Source organism: Festucalex cinctus, chromosome 2, assembly GCF_051991245.1.
Source record: "Festucalex cinctus isolate MCC-2025b chromosome 2, RoL_Fcin_1.0, whole genome shotgun sequence".
NCBI classification, from domain to species: domain Eukaryota; kingdom Metazoa; phylum Chordata; class Actinopteri; order Syngnathiformes; family Syngnathidae; genus Festucalex; species Festucalex cinctus.
In genome coordinates this window covers 29,100,500-29,118,084 of record NC_135412.1, presented here as the reverse complement: position 1 = coordinate 29,118,084, position 17,585 = coordinate 29,100,500, and the positions used below count along the sequence as shown (strand labels likewise).

Sequence of the window (17,585 nt, the reverse complement as noted above, 5' to 3'; positions counted from 1 at the left end):
TATCTATCTATCTATCTATCTATCTATCTATCTATCTATCTATCTATCTATCTAATCGTTTCGTGCTCTAAAAAAAAAGCTCATTTATTTATTTATTTATTTATTTATTGGTGGCGGTAATTAAAAAAAATCACAGAACTACACTACATTGAATTCAAGTGGTCAAATTTTCTATGAAACCCGTTTGCGCCATTGATCTAACTTTACGGTAGACAATGTTTTGTGCTGCACATTACCGTAATTCTTGCTGACAGAGAGAAGTAGTCGATTCCAGATAGATGAATACACGTCTCTGTTAGACAAAACTTGAAGATTGAGGAAATATGGAGCGCTGCTATCTGTGGGTCATTGTGTTTGTGTTGCAAGTGTGCATTTTACCTTCGCTCTGTGAAGCAGGTACTCTATTGTGACTTCTTTTTTTGTTTATTTATAGCTATTAGGGTTCGTTTTAGCTAACTTGATAACTCTTTGTACCTATTGTCATTCATTCGCTCGCAAGCTAGCTAGCTCGGTTTCTTCCCTTTTTCACGTCGAAGAAATGTAATGTTTTAATATGTTGCTGTTGTAATGTCGATCAGTTTGTTCAATTGATTGTGGCGACATTGTTTACACGCGAGTTCTGCTGCAGATGTTTAGCCAATTACACAACCTTGTAGAATGGAAATCAATCTCAGTACCACAGGTGGAAAATGTGTTCAGGTCCGACGAAATCAAGTTTGAACTTTTTGGCTGTCATACGTTAAGTGGAACAATATGGTGAAGGCACAATGTTTGGGTAAAAGGATAAATATAATAAAATGTCAGGAAAAACCTTCTAGAACATTTAGAACTTTATTAGGGGTTAATTAGAGGCACTTTGATGGTGGCCAATGTGTGCTGACTCCTATTTAACATGAGTTTGAATTAACCACATCCCAATTAGAAGACGGTGTGCACAATTTTGCAACCACATTATTTCAGTTGTAGAGTTTTACCTCCACTCTCGAAAAGGTCTTTTTTTTTTATGTAATCGGCTTGTAGATTTTGTTAAGTAACAATGGTGGGAAACGTTTTTAAGTGATTTAGAGTATCTTGATCCTATTTGTTTTATATTACAAAATAAAAAATAAAAAGACATTCGAGCAATTCATTAAACCGAAGAATGGTGGAAGCTAGGGCACTAAATGTGTTTGTAATGGATAGCAGCTGGTGGATACACAGGTTAATTTTGCCATCTAGTGGCCAAGCTTTTAATTGTTTTTCCTGTCACTACACGTCATTGGCATAGACAAACAAACAAAAATACATCATTTGTAATAAATAATCATTGTTGTTCAAGCCCATTTATGAGAATTGGATGATGTGTCATGGTTGAGAATCACTGATAAATAGTCATGCTAATGTTATGTTATGTTATGTTATAGTTAGTAGGGGTGTGAATTGCCTAGTACCTGACGTCACGATTCGATTCGATACCGTTTAATCCCGATACGAATTTATAAGTCGATTGTTGCGATTTTTTTTCATTCAAATTTAGAAAATACTAATCAGTAAGCTTGTAGAGTGTAAGATTTATATGAAAATGTATTATTTATTTATCTGAAATTTCAGTCTTATAGAGGTTGTAATCTGTTTCATGTTTGAACAGCATTAAAATAAAATATTAAGGCTTAATGTTCCGTTCATATAACATTCTTCCATGCTCAAGGTTTGAATCCTAACCCGAAGTCAGACGTTTTGTTGAATATTTTTCCATTAAAAATGGAAGTTTAAAAATCGATTCACACACACACACACACACACACACACACACACACACACACACACACACAAATCGATTCAGCCGCCTATTGAATCGATTCGAGAATTGCGCGATGTAGTATCGCGATATATTGCCGAATCGATTTTTTATAACACCCCTAATAGTTAGTGTTGTTCCGATACCGATACTGGTATCGGCAGAGGTGCCGATACTGCATTAAAACAGTGGTGTCGGTATCGGTGAATACTCACAGGTAACATGCCGATACCATTAAATCCAACACTAATATAGAATTTTGGATGCAGCATCTTGTGTCTTGCTCGTGCACGACATTCACTGGTATGTGACATGCTCACTGCATGCTGATCTAAAAGATATCCAATTGGCCCTTGAATGCTCTGAATCAATGGCAGGACAGCTTTTTCATGTTGAGGGGAAAAAAACAACAACTTAGGTATCGGTATGGTATCGGTATCGACCGATACTGCAAAGCTGGGTATCGGAATCGGTATCGGGAGTCAAAAAACGGTATCGGAATAACACTAGTTATAGTTGTATAATTTCATGTATTTCTCTGCTCTTTCGCTCTTACTCCAGGCAAACAGGCAATAAAGGACATAATAGCCGAAGCTGTTAAAGTATATACTCAGTGTAACTCTGCCAACTGTAGCTGCCATCTAAAGTGAGTATGATAATCAACTATTTAAACAATGATCTGCATAGACTGTATGATTTTATGATGTTACGTTCAGAAATTTGATATGATTTCATTCTCAAAGAATGGACTAAATATTTTTCTGACCTCAGGGTCTTGCAGCAAGACTTGGCTCCCTTTCATGGAGGAATTTCAGAGAATGTCATGGCTTCAACAATCCAAAGAGGGGTCGGCACCCACTACCAGATCATTGGACATAAATTGTACAGGGAACATAACTGCATGTTTCCAGCCAGGTCAGTTCTGCTTAGCAACTGACACCCAGTCAAAGCAGACATAGCCACGATTGTGTTACTGATTTTTTTTTTGTAATTTAGTTTCCTTTTGTGTCTTCAGGTGCAGTGGGGTTGAGCATTTCATATTGGAGCTGATTGACAAGTTACCTGATTTGGAGATGGTGGTTAATGTCAGGGATTATCCTCAAGTGCCCAACTGGGTGCAGCCAACCGTACCTGTTTTCTCCTTCAGTAAGGTTAGTGTTAGCGTGAACTCAGGTTGCAAAGGGATGGGGGGAAAAGATGGTGGCAATCAGCCAAGCATTAAAAAGAAACATGATGCAGAAAATGAATAAACTGGCATTGAAAGCCATTGTAAACAAGTTGAGTCTAGTACTGCAGCACAGTAGAAAGGTTTGCATACTAGTAAGTCAAAGTGGCACGAGCAGTGGAAACATAAGTAATACGAAGTCATCTTTTTTTTCTCATGTAAAGTTTCCCCTTTTGAAAATTAACTGAATTTTGCAACCTTGTGTATACGTATGTGTCATGAGTAGACTTCAGACTACCAGGACATCATGTACCCAGCATGGACGTTTTGGGAGGGGGGCCCTGCTGTGTGGCCCATATATCCCACTGGACTCGGAAGATGGGATCTAATGAGACACGATCTCAAACAGTAAGACTTTGAGTTGTCTTTGTGTACATTTGCTGACAGTTTGATGCAAGGTTATAAAGGTGGAATGATGATTTTAGGTCTGCGGCTCAGTGGCCATGGCAGAAGAAAGAGTCCAAAGGATTCTTCAGAGGATCTAGGTTAGTTGTTCTTTTTTTGTGTAATGAATTTTGTTTCTCATTTGTATTTTTAATGTTATTGTTTTTTTGTGTTATTTGTCATGTGTGCAACCTTCTGTCTGCAGTTGGAGTCAGACACACCTATACATACTGTACACTCATTATGGGCATTATTTGGGGGTCTTTATTTGATGGTTATAGAGTATATCTGAGCCTGTATGTATATTTTTGACCATGTGTAGGTTTGAGAAAATCCATAATAAATTTAAATATGAGAACCTGGTTGTTGTTATAAATGTTTTAAATCATCAGTCATCTTCCCTCCTTTTTCTCCCCTGGTAGAACAAGTCCAGAGCGTGACCCTCTGATCCTGCTTTCTCGAGAGATGCCAGAGTTGGTGGATGCAGAATACACAAAGAATCAGGCCTGGAAGTCCGACAAGGTCAGAGTCTCATCCTTCATATTTCCCCCCCGTTACCTAAATTTAAATGCAAGGCTGGTTTATGTTTCAAATATTGGACTATTTATTTTAGGACACACTCGGGAGACCACCAGCCAAAGAAATCCCACTGGTTGACCATTGCAAATATAAGTAAGTCATGTTTCCTGCCTAGTTTTTCTCTTTACAGAAAAAAAATTCAACTTGCATTAGTTGACCTAGAATGGTTTTACTATGAGAACGTATGAGCTTCTGCCACCTGAAAGTATGGCTTGTGTTATGTCTTTTTCTCCTTCAGGTATTTATTCAACTTCCGAGGGGTGGCGGCCAGCTTTCGTTTCAAACATCTCTTTCTTTGCGGCTCGCTGGTGTTTCACGTGGGGGACGAATGGCAAGAGTTTTTCTACCCGCAGCTCAAGCCCTGGGTGCACTACATCCCAGTGAAGCAGGATCTCTCTGATGTCAGGTACTGTCCTCCTTTCTTAAGGCCAATGTCAAAAAGAAGTCAAATATTTTTAAAACACACTCTGGTATTCTTCTGTTTTTACCATAGACTGGTGAACATTAAGGCTTTTTGAGATACCAGTTGTCTTTTATTCAACTTGATTACAAATGTTTTTAGTAATTGACTATGCACACAAGTCACAATGTATATGTAATGAGTTTAACATGATGAAAATGGATTATGTTCACAGAGAATTACTGCAGTTTGTCAAAGATAATGATTCCATGGCACAAGAAATTGCCATAAGGTAATCTATTGTACAAAAGCAATTAAGATTCTCCAAATACATGTTTTTACTATTTTTGCACAGAAGCCACAATTAACCGGTGGCATTTATTTATCATTTTCTCTACACAGAGGCATGGAGTTCATCTTGGAGCACCTGCAAATGCAAGATGTTTCTTGCTACTGGGAGCGACTCCTCACAGAGTTTAGTCGGCTTCTCACCTACCAACCCAAAAGACGGAACAACTACAGTCAGATAATGCACAAGCCCCGCAAGACTGAGCTATGAAAGACACTGTGCAGAACCTGGATAGCTGTAGTGAATGGAAACCAATTGTTGTTCGGGGTACAATTGCTCAAGCAATTTTTCTGCTAGAAGCAATTTTCTTATTCCGATGGGGAGCTATAGCTCACATTACAGAGAAGCATTAAACTGAATATGTTGTAGTATTCACATCATAGTGTGGACAGTTTGTATTTGGTTAACAAATGTGTTAATGCTACACAGATATAGTATGTTTACTCGACCAAAAAGCTGTGATGACGTGTTGAGTCCAAGTGAAGGACATCCAAGCTTTTTTATTTTTAAGTTTGTTTCTTGACAATAAAATGCAGTTCATACATACTTGACCTGACATCCTGTAGCTATTTATATATCTTATTTAATTGGATGATGTGTTTTTTAAATATAAATACTCATGCAGTTTTTATTAGATTATAATAATTGTGTTTTTCCATTGAAGTACTAATGGAAAGAAGAGGGGGTGGTTGGAGTAAGGAGAATCCAGAGGTTGGCGAATATAGAGATTCTGATATTAGAAGCACGGAAATATTTCTCTCATCTGGGTGAAAAAAAAAGTCAATCGTAGTTATTAACTAATTTAGCTTTTTTGTTTGTCAGGTTAGAACTGTCACAAAGTTATGGGAACATGTTTTGATTGGATAAAAATTGAGACAAACATATTTTTCTTTGTTTTACTCTGCTGTCTGCAGTCAGATTGGCATGGCAAATGAGAATCAGCTCTTATTTGCGCTACTTGGATAAATTAAGGTTAAATAAATATTAGCTAGCGCTTAATTAACAACATTCAACATGATAGAGTGTGTGTATACTATATATATCCATCCATCCATTTTCTTAACTGCTTACAAGCAGGGTCGCGGGATACTGTGTATATCTACTAATATTAATCTTAATACAACAACTACGTAAGTTAATAAGAGGGAAGCTATTTTGTGTGCATAGTTGATTTTCAAAACGGATTTTGCATAATTGTCACGAAAAATATTCTCTTAGTCTCTCAGTCATGTACTTTTTTCTTTATTTTTTTTCTTTTCTTGAATTGAATCAGAACAACTTTTCCAGTTTATTTTTTATTTTATTTTTATTATTTTTTTAAATAAACACAAGTATCTGTACTTGTAGTACTGAAGGTGCCATCCCTCAGTTTTTCTTTTTCCTCTTTCGCTCAGTAAACATTGGTCCAATTGGTGGCGCTAATACACTCTGAAGGGGGTTCATCGAGCGTCAATAAACAGTAGAAGAAGAAAGCAAAGTTGAGAGGTCACGAAGTAGCTAGGACGATGCTAAAGAAACAAGTTGGTGAAGGGCAATTGGCAGTAACACATTATTTTTTAAGTGACATTTGTTTATTTTTTCACAAGAGACCGGAGTCTCAACGTATTCGAGGTAAGTTCAATTTTCGAAGCGAGCCAAGACGTTAGCTGCAAGTGGCTAACGCTATCCAACGACAAGACACCGGTAGTCAGGATACACCTTCAATGAAAAATGGGAAGTAAACACGGTGGAGGTAAACGAACGCGATATTCTCAAATTGCTATTAGCTGTTTCGACATTGTCGTTAAATATAAAAAATAACTTTAAAACGATAAGTTTCGCTTATATTTCTTGTACTCGGTTTTTTTTCGACTGCCCTACAGTAGCGAATGATGCTGTTTAGTTATGCAGTTAAGGATGGCTCAGTGGATACCACCTGGGTTGAAATTACGGTCAGGGCGAGCACAAACATCCAGTTGCAGACTGTTCTGTGGCAATGGCAAATATTGAAAACGTTTTTAGTCTTTTTAAAACAGTTTGCTGTTATAGATGGGGTTGCTTTTTATAGACTGTGTTAAAAGTCTATTCTGTTTTATTTCGTGCTGTACATTTGACATTTTGAAGTCTGCGATGTTTTTATCGAATCACAGACAACTGAATTGAGGCTGTTTCAGTGAAAGGGCAACGATTTCTAATAATGCGGGTCGAGATTTTAGTTGTGGCCTCTTTGTAGTCTTAGAACTTTGATAATCTTTTTCATTTTTTACATGACTGCTATTATTGGAAAATGACTGCTATTACTAGAAAGCTTGCAATAATAACAATAAACGTCTTCTGTTATCCCCCATGGAAAAACTTGCCAATGTGACGTTCAGCACAAAGCCATGTTTCATGTTAAATTGGGTTTTGGCGCTATCTGGTGACATCTATAGGTAATTACAGTTAAAGTTAAAATACACTGGTTGTCACACCCCACGTAGGTGGGGTGAAATTTGTTCTCCACATTTGACCCATCCCCTGAGGGAGTGGTGAGCGGCAGCATGCCACACTCAGGAATTATTTGGGCCTCCTTAACCCAATCAAATACCTACTTTACTTTGTTGTACCAGTATTACCTTCTCTACTGATTAAAGCGAACAGTATAGAAAAGGATGTATGCATCATGCCATATTTAATTGGTATATTATAGCGCTGTACAGACCAAACACATTTAGTATTACCCTGTCAACTGAAAGGTCATGTTGTTACTATAGAGTGATAGTATAGCGATAGTATGCATGTTTTTAAAGACTTTGCACCACTTGACATCTGCTATTTGGACAGCCTCTCTAGCCTGTGCCAGGGTTTCTTCTGCCTTAGGGCTGTTTGTTTTGAGGAGGGGGCTGCGGTTGAAGCTGCAGCGGCAACTGTTAACTGTTAAGCCATGTGTTTGTGCCTCTGCGCCGCAGCCTGACGCCAGCTGAAGCGTGATGCATCCAGAGCAGCCCACAGCAGGCTGCACCCTTCGGAGACGACTGGCGTATTCGGCCCCTCGGGGCACGTTGAGCACCGGGCCAGTGCAGGGCCTGAGCCAAAGCGACAGACCTCCTCGCTTCTGTCTCCTGCTCCCTAGGGTCCATGCAGCTGACGTGGCTTCTGCCCAGCCTTCACAGATGCCCTCATCTCCCTCCTCCACCTGTGCAGCTCCCCCACACCCTATCACTGCTAGCGTCATGCCAAAAAACATAGGCAAGCCGGAATTCCCAGACACGGGTTGGGACCGCATTAAGGATCTCTTTCAGAAAGAGTTAGTTCTTTTGTCTTTGCCGTCTTATTTGACAGTTTTCCTCATTCATTTTGTGCAATGAAACAATTTATTGAGAAAAAGTTAGTGAACACCTTTATTGTGGATGCATTCCACATCCATTTGTTATAGTCGAAAAACTGTGATACAGAGAAAACTTTAAAAAAAAAATTAAAAAATTGTGAAAATTTTGACCACAAAAACACGTTATTCCTTAGCACCTGTTTCACTCTTGCCGTCAACAAATGGAGAGTTACCAAACTTGGACTCTGACCCATTGTGTGCCGTCTGTCATTTAGTGCGAGCCAGAATTACCCAGACGAGGTGACCAGCGTGGTAAAAAGTGGACTTGTTGCCTCGATAGCGGGTTTGATCTATGGAGGCTTACCAGCAGCTCGCCACGCTAGGCAGCGGTACATCCAGATGAGCCAGGCGGAACTCTACACCAGTCGTGTGGAAGCAGTGGTAAGTTAGTGCTCCAAAGCTCAGTAGCTGGGTTATAATAGTCGGGGGGTTTTCATTATAGTTTTGTTGGTTTTCTAAATTTAGTTAATTTGAATTACTATTGGGGCAATTTATTTTTGTAAATTTATTTGTATATTTATTTATTTTTTTAAATGCTTTGTTTGTTTTTTCAGTTTTCAATTAGATTGTTTTAATTAAGACTATACTATTTGTCAAGTACAAGATTAAAAAAAAATTCAAGTAAGCATTGTGGAATTAAGTTTCTAATGTTTTCTGACAAAGTTTTTGACATTTCTTCTTTTGTAGCTATGGATGTACAACAATACCAAAATAAATACATTTAATATGAACCCTGAAAACTAGTATGATATTAAATGACAGACACACTCTGGGACAAACACAAAGAATACGTTTTTTTAAGTATACCATATTTTTTGGACAATAAGGGAAATGCATTTTACAAAAACTGGGACCAAGAGCAGTAGAGCTTAGACTCAAACCCAAAATCCTCGTTCCGTAATCGTGTTGACGGCAGCAAACAAACTCTGGTTGGATTTGACACAGAAATAAATCAGCTGTGCTGAATGATGAGGATGACAACGGTTTGCAACATACTGCAAAAATCCACTGAATAGAATGCGCAGTAGGTTTTGCGGAAGCTGCAAGAGAGAAGGGAATCCACAAAGCTTGTATCAGCATGTAGTGAAAAATGACAGTTCTTCGTGTATGTATTTCATGTGACCATTACAAAGACAGGTGTTTTGTTTATTTATTTTTATATTAATTTATTTATTTATTTTCTGTGTGTTTTGTCAAATCAGCGTTTGGCCCAAAACGCGGCTATCCGAGGTTTCGTGAGATATGGACTTCGATGGAGCTGGAGAGTTGCTTTATTTGTTTCCTTATTCAAGTAAGATCAAAAATATGTTTGTCTGTGCTGGTGACAAAACTCATGAGATCAATAATGTATGACTTATTACTCAATTACTCAAAAGTAGTTGACAGATGTTTTCAAATGCTATACTTACTCTAGTCTGAGCATTCATTCACCCATACTGCATTTCATCAATCCATCTTTGCAATATCATCACAGCAACTTCTGAAAGGATTACAACATATACAGTTGATGATACTGTTTTGTCTTAATATGTTTCTCTATCCTACCTTCAGTTCTGTCAGCACAGGCCTTTCAGTTTACCATGACAAGTACACCCTCAGCAATTTTGCTGCAGCTGGAGGTGAGTTCATACATTCAATGCTATCCCCTGGTGGTCGTTCATATTAAGTTAAATCCTTTTGTTCAAACAATTTAATGGTAGTAGTTTGCTACTAACCTTAAAATAAATCCATAATAGGGTGCTGGCCAGTTTCCAAATTGTGCAGTTTAAAGTTTCATTTACACAAGAACAGTAGAGTAAAATGTAGTTTTTGTTTTGGCTTTGTCGAGAGCTGCTCCTTTGAGCTTACCTCTATGTATCACTCTCGCAGGAACTTTCACTCCAAACAACATTGCACTCAAAGGGCTGCCGTACACTGTACAATCAATGCCACATCGTCCTATGCGGCAGTCCATCAAATCATTCTACCTTTAAAATCTAAATCTAGATACGTATGCCACATTTGCAGTACTGACAAGTACATTCATACTTTATATACCGGTATGTAAAATGACAATAAGTTCATTGCATCATACCCTCTCGAATTGAGCCGTAATGAATCGAATCGGAATTGCACTGAATCAAATAGTTTCACTTTAAAATCGAACCGTCCTTGAATCATATCGTACCCCATGTATCAGGACTCGTATCGAATTGTTTTGTATTGGTGTCATGCACATCCAAACAGCTCTTGTCATGGATCATTGTAGTGTGCAGGTGGCCATAATGTTGTAACTTAGCACAGTTTATTCAATTTTATTAACAATGCAGGCTTTTTCTTTTTGCATTTGTGTGATTGAAATTCTCTTAAAAAATACATTTGTGTGTTTGTGCGTGCGTGTCATGTCTAGCTGTAACTGGAGGTCTTTTCCGACTAAACCTGGGTCTGCGAGGCCTGGTGGCAGGCACCATCATCGGAGCAGTGCTCGGGTAAGCGGCCGTCGTCCTTTTCGTATCCGTGCACGGCTTCCGCGTGTTTATACTCTCATGTTTGTTGTGCATGTTCACAGAGCTTGAGAGCAATGAGGACTCTGGCAGCCAGCTGCGGCCCTTCCAGCAACCCTCTGTGCCCCAGCTGAGTTTCCCCCCTCCCCAACCCGAGTCCCCAACCCTGTTCTGGCTGCCAGAGGCGCTCATGTGCATGGAGTAGTGCTGTGGCTTGGCTAATAGAGCGGAGAGGCCGGCCAAGGCAGCAGCTGCCCCTCTTCTTTCTATCGTCTTTGCTGTTGCAGCCTCTCCTCTCTTTCAAACGTGGCCTGATGTGGACTAATGCTTCACTTGCGCTCATTCGTCTCATCTTTCCCTGTAGCCTGGCACGCACAAGTAGGATTGCCATTGTGTTGTCAACAATTTGATGTCCACTCGTAGCCGTTTTATTTCCCCCCTAGTGCTTTTATGGGCCTCAATTTTACACTGATTTTTTATATATGGCCTGGTCCCGGTCCTTGCAAATAGTGGCGTCCTTATGTTGCGAAGTCATCACGTGAAATGATGCTGGCGGAATGTTGTGAAGTCCACTGCCACCATCTAGTGGCAGATTGTCTCTCTTACTTTTAAGTCACATTTTTGCTTGCAACGCAATGTAAAAAGCTGATGAAGTGATTGCACCTAACTAGAAAAACTCACAATTTAGTGCACTTCTAGGTCAATGTACAGTTTTACACATTGATAATATTGAATAATAGAACTGTTGGTCAGATTTAAGATATACTTCCTTGTCTGTTCAACTGGCACCACACCGACATCACTGGCTCCCTCCTCCCTCATTAATGTGTGCCCGAGTGACCAGCCACCTGGAGACTTTGAGGTGCAAAGGCCTGTGGCAGGTGCAGGCAGAGCAGAATAGTGAAAGGAGGTTAAGCTATACATCACGCTCCAGAAATCGTGTCATATTTGTCCCCTTTGTAAAAACGTGCTGTAGTTGAATGGACAGGAAAGTTGAATTAGGTCCAATTCATAAAAGAACTTGATGACTGAAAAATACTTTAATTGCAATTTTATTTGTTCCGCAATGTTGTGATTAATCGTACAGTGGGATAATTCAGGCATGCAGCAGGAACAAGTGTATAAGCAAAAATTGTATTCCTAGGATTCCTACGGGTGCTGTGATCATCAGCATGCAGTCACTGACAGGAGAAAATGTCCGCGAAAGAAGGCGGCGAGAGCGCAGGGAGCTTTATGAGATGAAACTTGCAGAGTGGTGAGTTAAGTCTTCTGTCACAAAGATGGCTGTACATTGCCTTGATCTGTGACTACTTGCATTTGGCGGTCACCAGGTCAGCACGACTGGAACTGACAGATGAGTTGATCGGCGACCTGAATGTGGCCTCACAGGCAGAAGAGACGGAACGGGACTTGAAGAGGATCCAGGAGCTCATCAGTTTACCGCAGAATGATCCGGTGCAGGACTCGAGCAGCCGATGATGGTGCTACCTGCTGAAAGACAGACACTAAAAGTGATAACGCTGAGGAAAAATTAGGTTTTTACTTGGACTTGATCCCTCATCTCATTTAAAGTAAGGATGAACTGTAACAGTTTTGAGGGTGAGAAAAAAAAAATCTCCTTAAGAACAGCCTAGAAGCTAGAACGCTGAACACTTTACAGTGGTGCCTTGAAAAAAGTTTGATTAATGCTGTGAACAAACTCGTACAACTCAAAACACTAGTAGATCAATTCATTTTTCCCCATTGAAATGAATGTGGAAATGCATTTATTAATCGAATTGAATCGAAAATATCCAAAAATCGATTTTATTTAAATTGGAAATGAAGACGAAGGGGAAAAGGCAGTTGTAGCCTACATGCTGTTTTTGTGGAAAACGGCACTTACAATACAAAATTAATAAATGTTTAAACAAAAAAAAAAAAAAAGACACTTTAATGTCTCTGTCATTTTGTCTTGCAAAGCAGACTGGAGTAGATCATGATAATGTTGTGCATATCTGTAAATTGAAGCAGAAATCATTTGTCAATCAAATAATTTTGAATCGAAAATCGAAAATCAATTCTGAATCGAATCGTAGACCCAAAAATCGTAATTGAATCGTATCGTGAGACAGTCAAAGATTCCCAGCCCTAGTAATATGTCGCCTTTTTTTTTTTTTTTTTGTATTTGTATGTGTGTGTATTGAGAGTAGTGATGTGCTTCTCGGGTCGAATCCCTGAAGCGTGTGCCGAGTAATGCAGATGAGTGGTTCATGAACGGCGTGTCAATGCGTGTGTTGATGACGTACGTGGTGACGTTTGAAGCCCCACGAAGCAGGTGTACCACGTGACTGATTCAGGAAATGATTCGCTAGGTTTGAGTGTAGTTCGAAATAAAAGCGGCAAAGAAACGCTATGGATTCCCCTTCACTTTTTGTGTTTTCGGGTCCCTTATTGCGCTACTTTTTTTGCTTTTGGCATTCGATTTGACGAGCTTCTTTTTGCGATGGAACCAGCAAGAAAGAGATTTTCACTTGTTTAGGAGCACTTTGAGCAGATCTCACCTCAGAAGGTAATGCACTGTAATTACGGTACTATTTTAACAGATTCCAATAATAAAATAAAATAAAATGTGACAACACATAAAATTCACATTTTTCTGTTCACAGTTGAAAGTCCCCTTCAGTACTGGGAATCACAGAAATCTACGCGTCCAATTCTATACAAACTTGCTATCTCATATCGATGCACCCCTGCTTCATCAGTACCATGTGAAAGAGTTTTTTTCCAAAGCAGGTGAAATTCTCTGCAAAAAAAAAGAAACCGCCTGAGTCCAAAAACTTCGGAAAAAATAGTTTTTAAATAAAAATGAATAAGCACTTTATTTTACCTCCTTATTTCACATTTTCACTTGTTGCATAAGCACAAACATAGACAAAGTAACACAGAACAATTCATGTTAAAACACTCTTCAAATATATATTCTTTTGTATTTAGAGCATGATTTACACCCCACCATTTTATTGCATGCACCAAGCATGTTATACATTTTTCTCCACATGATGGCGTAGTCGAGGAAATGAATCATCTTGAAGCCCCTACGTGTGTGTGAAGCATTTCACTGCAGGGCTTCACTGCTTTACGGGGCTTCATTTTGCCATCACTAATTGAGAGCACTGTTTATTATGTGTCATGTTGTTGAGGTGTTGCTCCACTGTATTCAAATATACACTGGTTATAGAGCTCTAAAACGGTAAATATCGATGCTAACTAAAGATATAATGATAAGTGGCAATATCGTGATCTTAAAACTGCCACAATATATTGTCATGTCACGATATTAAAAACAGCACATCTGTTAAAACCGTTGGGTTGATTTCCATTTGTGCAGTTTTGGCACCCTCTGCTGGCTATTCCTTAGTGCAGTTAAATTTTCACAAGGCATGTTTTGGCCTTTCTATGTTTAAAATCTACGCTAATGGTCAGATGTTTGGCCACGTAATATGCTTGTGAACAGAGTCAATATGTGGAGGAACTCAATGTGTGTTTGCATTAGTGCCTCAATATATATATCATATTTATATATTCTATTTTTATATTTTTCATTGCTGTAATGTACAAAAACACAATATTGTGTGCTGTTTTTTTTTTTTTTTTAGTATGAGCTCTTTTTGGGCGGCACGGTGTATGGAATGGTTAGCACATCCGCCTCCCAGTTCTGAGGACTCGGGTTCGAGTCCAGGCTCCGGCCTTCCTGGGTGGAGTTTGCATGTTCTCCCCGTGCCTGCGTGGGTCTTCTCCAGGCACTCCGGTCTCCTCCCACATTCCAAAGACATGCATAGCAGGTTAATTGGGCGCTTCAAATTGTCCCTAGGTGTGCTTGTGTGTGTGTGGATGGTTGTTCGTCTCTGTGTGCCCTGCGATTGGCTGGTAACCAGTTCAGGGTGTACCCCGCCTACTGCCCAGAGCCAGCTGAAATAGGCTCCAGCGACCCTTGTGAGGAATAAGCGGTCAAGAAAATGGATGGATGAGCTCTTTTTAATTACAATATTGTGACCTTTTGTATCGCCAATCTCACCACAATATTGTGCTAATTATCGTATTGTGATGTTTGGATATCGTTACATCCCTAATGCTAATGGTTAGCATGTAAATTACATTTTCTATTATGTTAGCGTTACACTAGTGGGCTATTCGAAAAGCAAAATTGTTTGGTAAACTATTACACTATTTGGCAAACTGCTACTAATTGTGAAGTGAATTAAATTGTTTACTGCTACCACACTCCCACTCTGCACTCGTACTGCAAATTTACCCTCACGAGTCAAAGCAAAAAAATTGCTTGAATGATGGCTTGATCTTGAAAAGCTCCCAAGTTGGATCAAGGCACCACTGTATAAATAATACCATGAAAAGTCACAATAGCAGTGACAGTATCTTTAATGAAAAGATGATTCATACCTGTGGATTGAATATCAAAAGTGAGCAGGTGCTACAGTATTTATTGTATGGAGGTCCATTCCCATATGCACGTAAAAAAAAAAAAAAAAAAAGTTTCCACCAGTGACAGAACAACCCCCCACCTTTTTTTTTTAAATTAATTTTTTTGCAGAATTTAGGTGGATTTAAAAATAAAAAAAAATTATGTCCGTGTGTTGTAATATTTCTTCTGCCTAAACTTGAATAAAGTTGAACAGAATCCTTAAGCCTAATTCCAATAACATTGATGACTGGTGTTTTGACAAGTAGGCCAAAGGAGGGAGGATGTGAGCACTACAATCTGATGGCGACAGGAGGAAGCACAGACTACATCTTGGACTGGCTGCCAGTCAGTCACAGGCTTGGCTCGGGCAAATTAACTCATTCACTGCCTTTGACAAGTATACTTGTCAATTGTATTTTTTAGAGCGGTGCTAAATGGGGGCGAATCTGAGCATGCTCCACTGTAAATATCAAACTTGGAAACAACTTTACTGATGCCCAACCACCGGTAGATGACATCATTGCCCCATTTTATAGGAAATAAACACAGTTTCAGAGTCCATGGGAGAAATGGCTGTATTTTGGCAAACCTACATTTTTCTGCTGTCAATTATAAAAGAACGGGACGGGACAAAAAGTAGGGAGTCTATTCTGTTATTTGGTAGATTCGGTTTATATATAATTATTGAATGGAATATCACGTGAGTATTGGAAATGTAAAAATGTTCTATAATGACTGGCAGTGAATGAGTTTTAAGAGGCAGACAGAACCATCACACTTGCACCGTCACTGAGGGCAAACTCACAAGCCAGGCAAGTGAACTATAATGTCAACCTAATCTCTTAAGTTTTGGAAACCATATATTTTGAACTGTATTTGCGATTTGGGGTCTGACCAGTAAAATGTAAACTATCAATATTTGTGGACTGTACACGTCTCCCCCCCCCCCCCCACTCACTAGTGGTTCAACTGGTTCATAGCAGAACTGGAGGACAATTTACTAACCAACATCTTTGAAAGACTATACTTATTCTTTACTTTTTCAAGAAAAAGCGGGTACTATAACAAGTCATCATGTAAGTTGATTTGTCAAGCTCAACTGCAGATATTTTGACTATCATGCTTGTTTAACACAACCTTTCACGACAAAAACATTTCAAAGATATTGCTGAACAAATCCATTACCAATATTCATTTTGAATCTTGAGTCTCTTAAAATAATTATGACAATAATCCTGTTACAGGGTGTGGGTTTTGGTGGTGTACATCCGTTTCAAAGTGTCAAAGTTCAATGCGTTTGAATGGTGTGGAGTGAACTGTGACGGATTAGTTATTAACCTCAACTTTTCTGAGTTTATCTGACAGCACGTGCGGCGAAAAAGAAAAGTACAGGAGAATCATGCCCCATTACCATTTTCAGTCAATCAATAATCAAAGCATCAGGGAATAGTGCAGTTCTAATTAAATTATAGGCATTTGGTGTTAAAGTAAAATAAGGAATTTTTTATTTTTTTTTTGAGAGAGAGAGAGAGAGAGAGAGAGAAGTTAAAAATGGGGGAAATTTGTTTTGTAAATTTATAACTGTTATAATTTATTGGGTATCCAGAATGCGCTGAATATTTTGATGTTGGAATGGTTTGAACTGGTCAAAATTAAGTACTACATCTCCTAAATTTAAGAACTTTACACTACTGTATTACGAAAAAATAGATTATGGGAATGTAAGCAAGTCATACAAAGATGTGCCTGTTGCTTGAATGAGCTGAACATTTTAAAGTTGGAATAAAGAGGCCAGTATTAGTTTGTTGTCGTGGAAAAATAGGGAATAATATGTTTGCCGTTCCATTCAACATAATTTATTTGTGGGGAAAGTAGGAATTTGGAAAATGTGAAAGGAAAAAAAAAAACAGTTCCCAAGGTGTCCTTTATCTGTTTATATTTTTGTCCCCCATATTTCTATATTGAAGTGCAGCCTTCAAGTTCAAACGGTGCATAAGAGGTTTACAATATTAAACTTTTTTTTTTATTGATGTGATTTGTCAAGATGATGGTTGACGACATTATTATTATTATTATTATTATTATTATTATTATTTTTAGTAGTAGTAGTAGTAGTAGTAGTAGTAGTATTTTTGTGTTTCTGTTGTTCTCCGCATCCACGGTGTGGCGCCAGCCTATCAAAACAAACATTTTGTGACCTGGTCACGTGACATGTCATGTGGCCCACTTGAGGAAACCTGTAACCTTAACATCTGGCTGTCATTAACAGCAACCTTTTAGCAACTTCCAAACAGAGGCGTATTCACAATTTCACGCTTGCGTGTGTACTGCATTTGTCAATACGATCAAATTGATATGCACTGGGAAGCTGCAAAATACATTAGCGTATTACAGTAGTTGTGGGGAGGGGTGTGTCTAACGTGCTGCCTTCAAGTGCTCTTCCCGGCACCACGACTGCATATATCGATGACAGGTTTTGATTGCGATCATTTCACAATAGAAAATGAAATATCTACCTCAAATGGATGAAACTAAAATTCCTCGTTATGTTTTTCTTTTCTTTTTGGTTAACTTGAAATT

The 17,585-nt window shown here is 38.8% G+C and overlaps 2 protein-coding genes across 2 annotated transcripts; both read left to right on the top strand.

Moving 5' to 3' along the window:
- The first annotated feature begins 237 nt into the window (after nucleotides 1-237).
- On the top strand, nucleotides 238-5,260 carry poglut1 (protein O-glucosyltransferase 1). The gene is made up of 11 exons (XM_077514348.1): nucleotides 238-396; nucleotides 2,339-2,423; nucleotides 2,549-2,692; nucleotides 2,793-2,928; nucleotides 3,229-3,350; nucleotides 3,428-3,487; nucleotides 3,809-3,908; nucleotides 4,000-4,058; nucleotides 4,204-4,371; nucleotides 4,601-4,657; nucleotides 4,768-5,260. The coding sequence occupies exons 1-11, from the start codon at nucleotides 324-326 to the stop codon at nucleotides 4,922-4,924; spliced, it is 1,161 nt and encodes a 386-aa protein (XP_077370474.1). The 5' UTR covers nucleotides 238-323; the 3' UTR covers nucleotides 4,925-5,260.
- Nucleotides 5,261-6,158: 898 nt separating this feature from the next.
- Nucleotides 6,159-15,097, top strand: timmdc1 (translocase of inner mitochondrial membrane domain containing 1). Its single transcript, XM_077514345.1, has 8 exons — nucleotides 6,159-6,325; nucleotides 7,642-7,979; nucleotides 8,276-8,441; nucleotides 9,263-9,351; nucleotides 9,612-9,679; nucleotides 10,450-10,528; nucleotides 11,688-11,798; nucleotides 11,875-15,097. Exons 2-8 carry the CDS (start codon nucleotides 7,663-7,665, stop codon nucleotides 12,020-12,022), a joined length of 978 nt encoding a protein of 325 aa, XP_077370471.1. The 5' UTR covers nucleotides 6,159-6,325; nucleotides 7,642-7,662; the 3' UTR covers nucleotides 12,023-15,097.
- The last annotated feature ends 2,488 nt before the right edge of the window (nucleotides 15,098-17,585 follow it).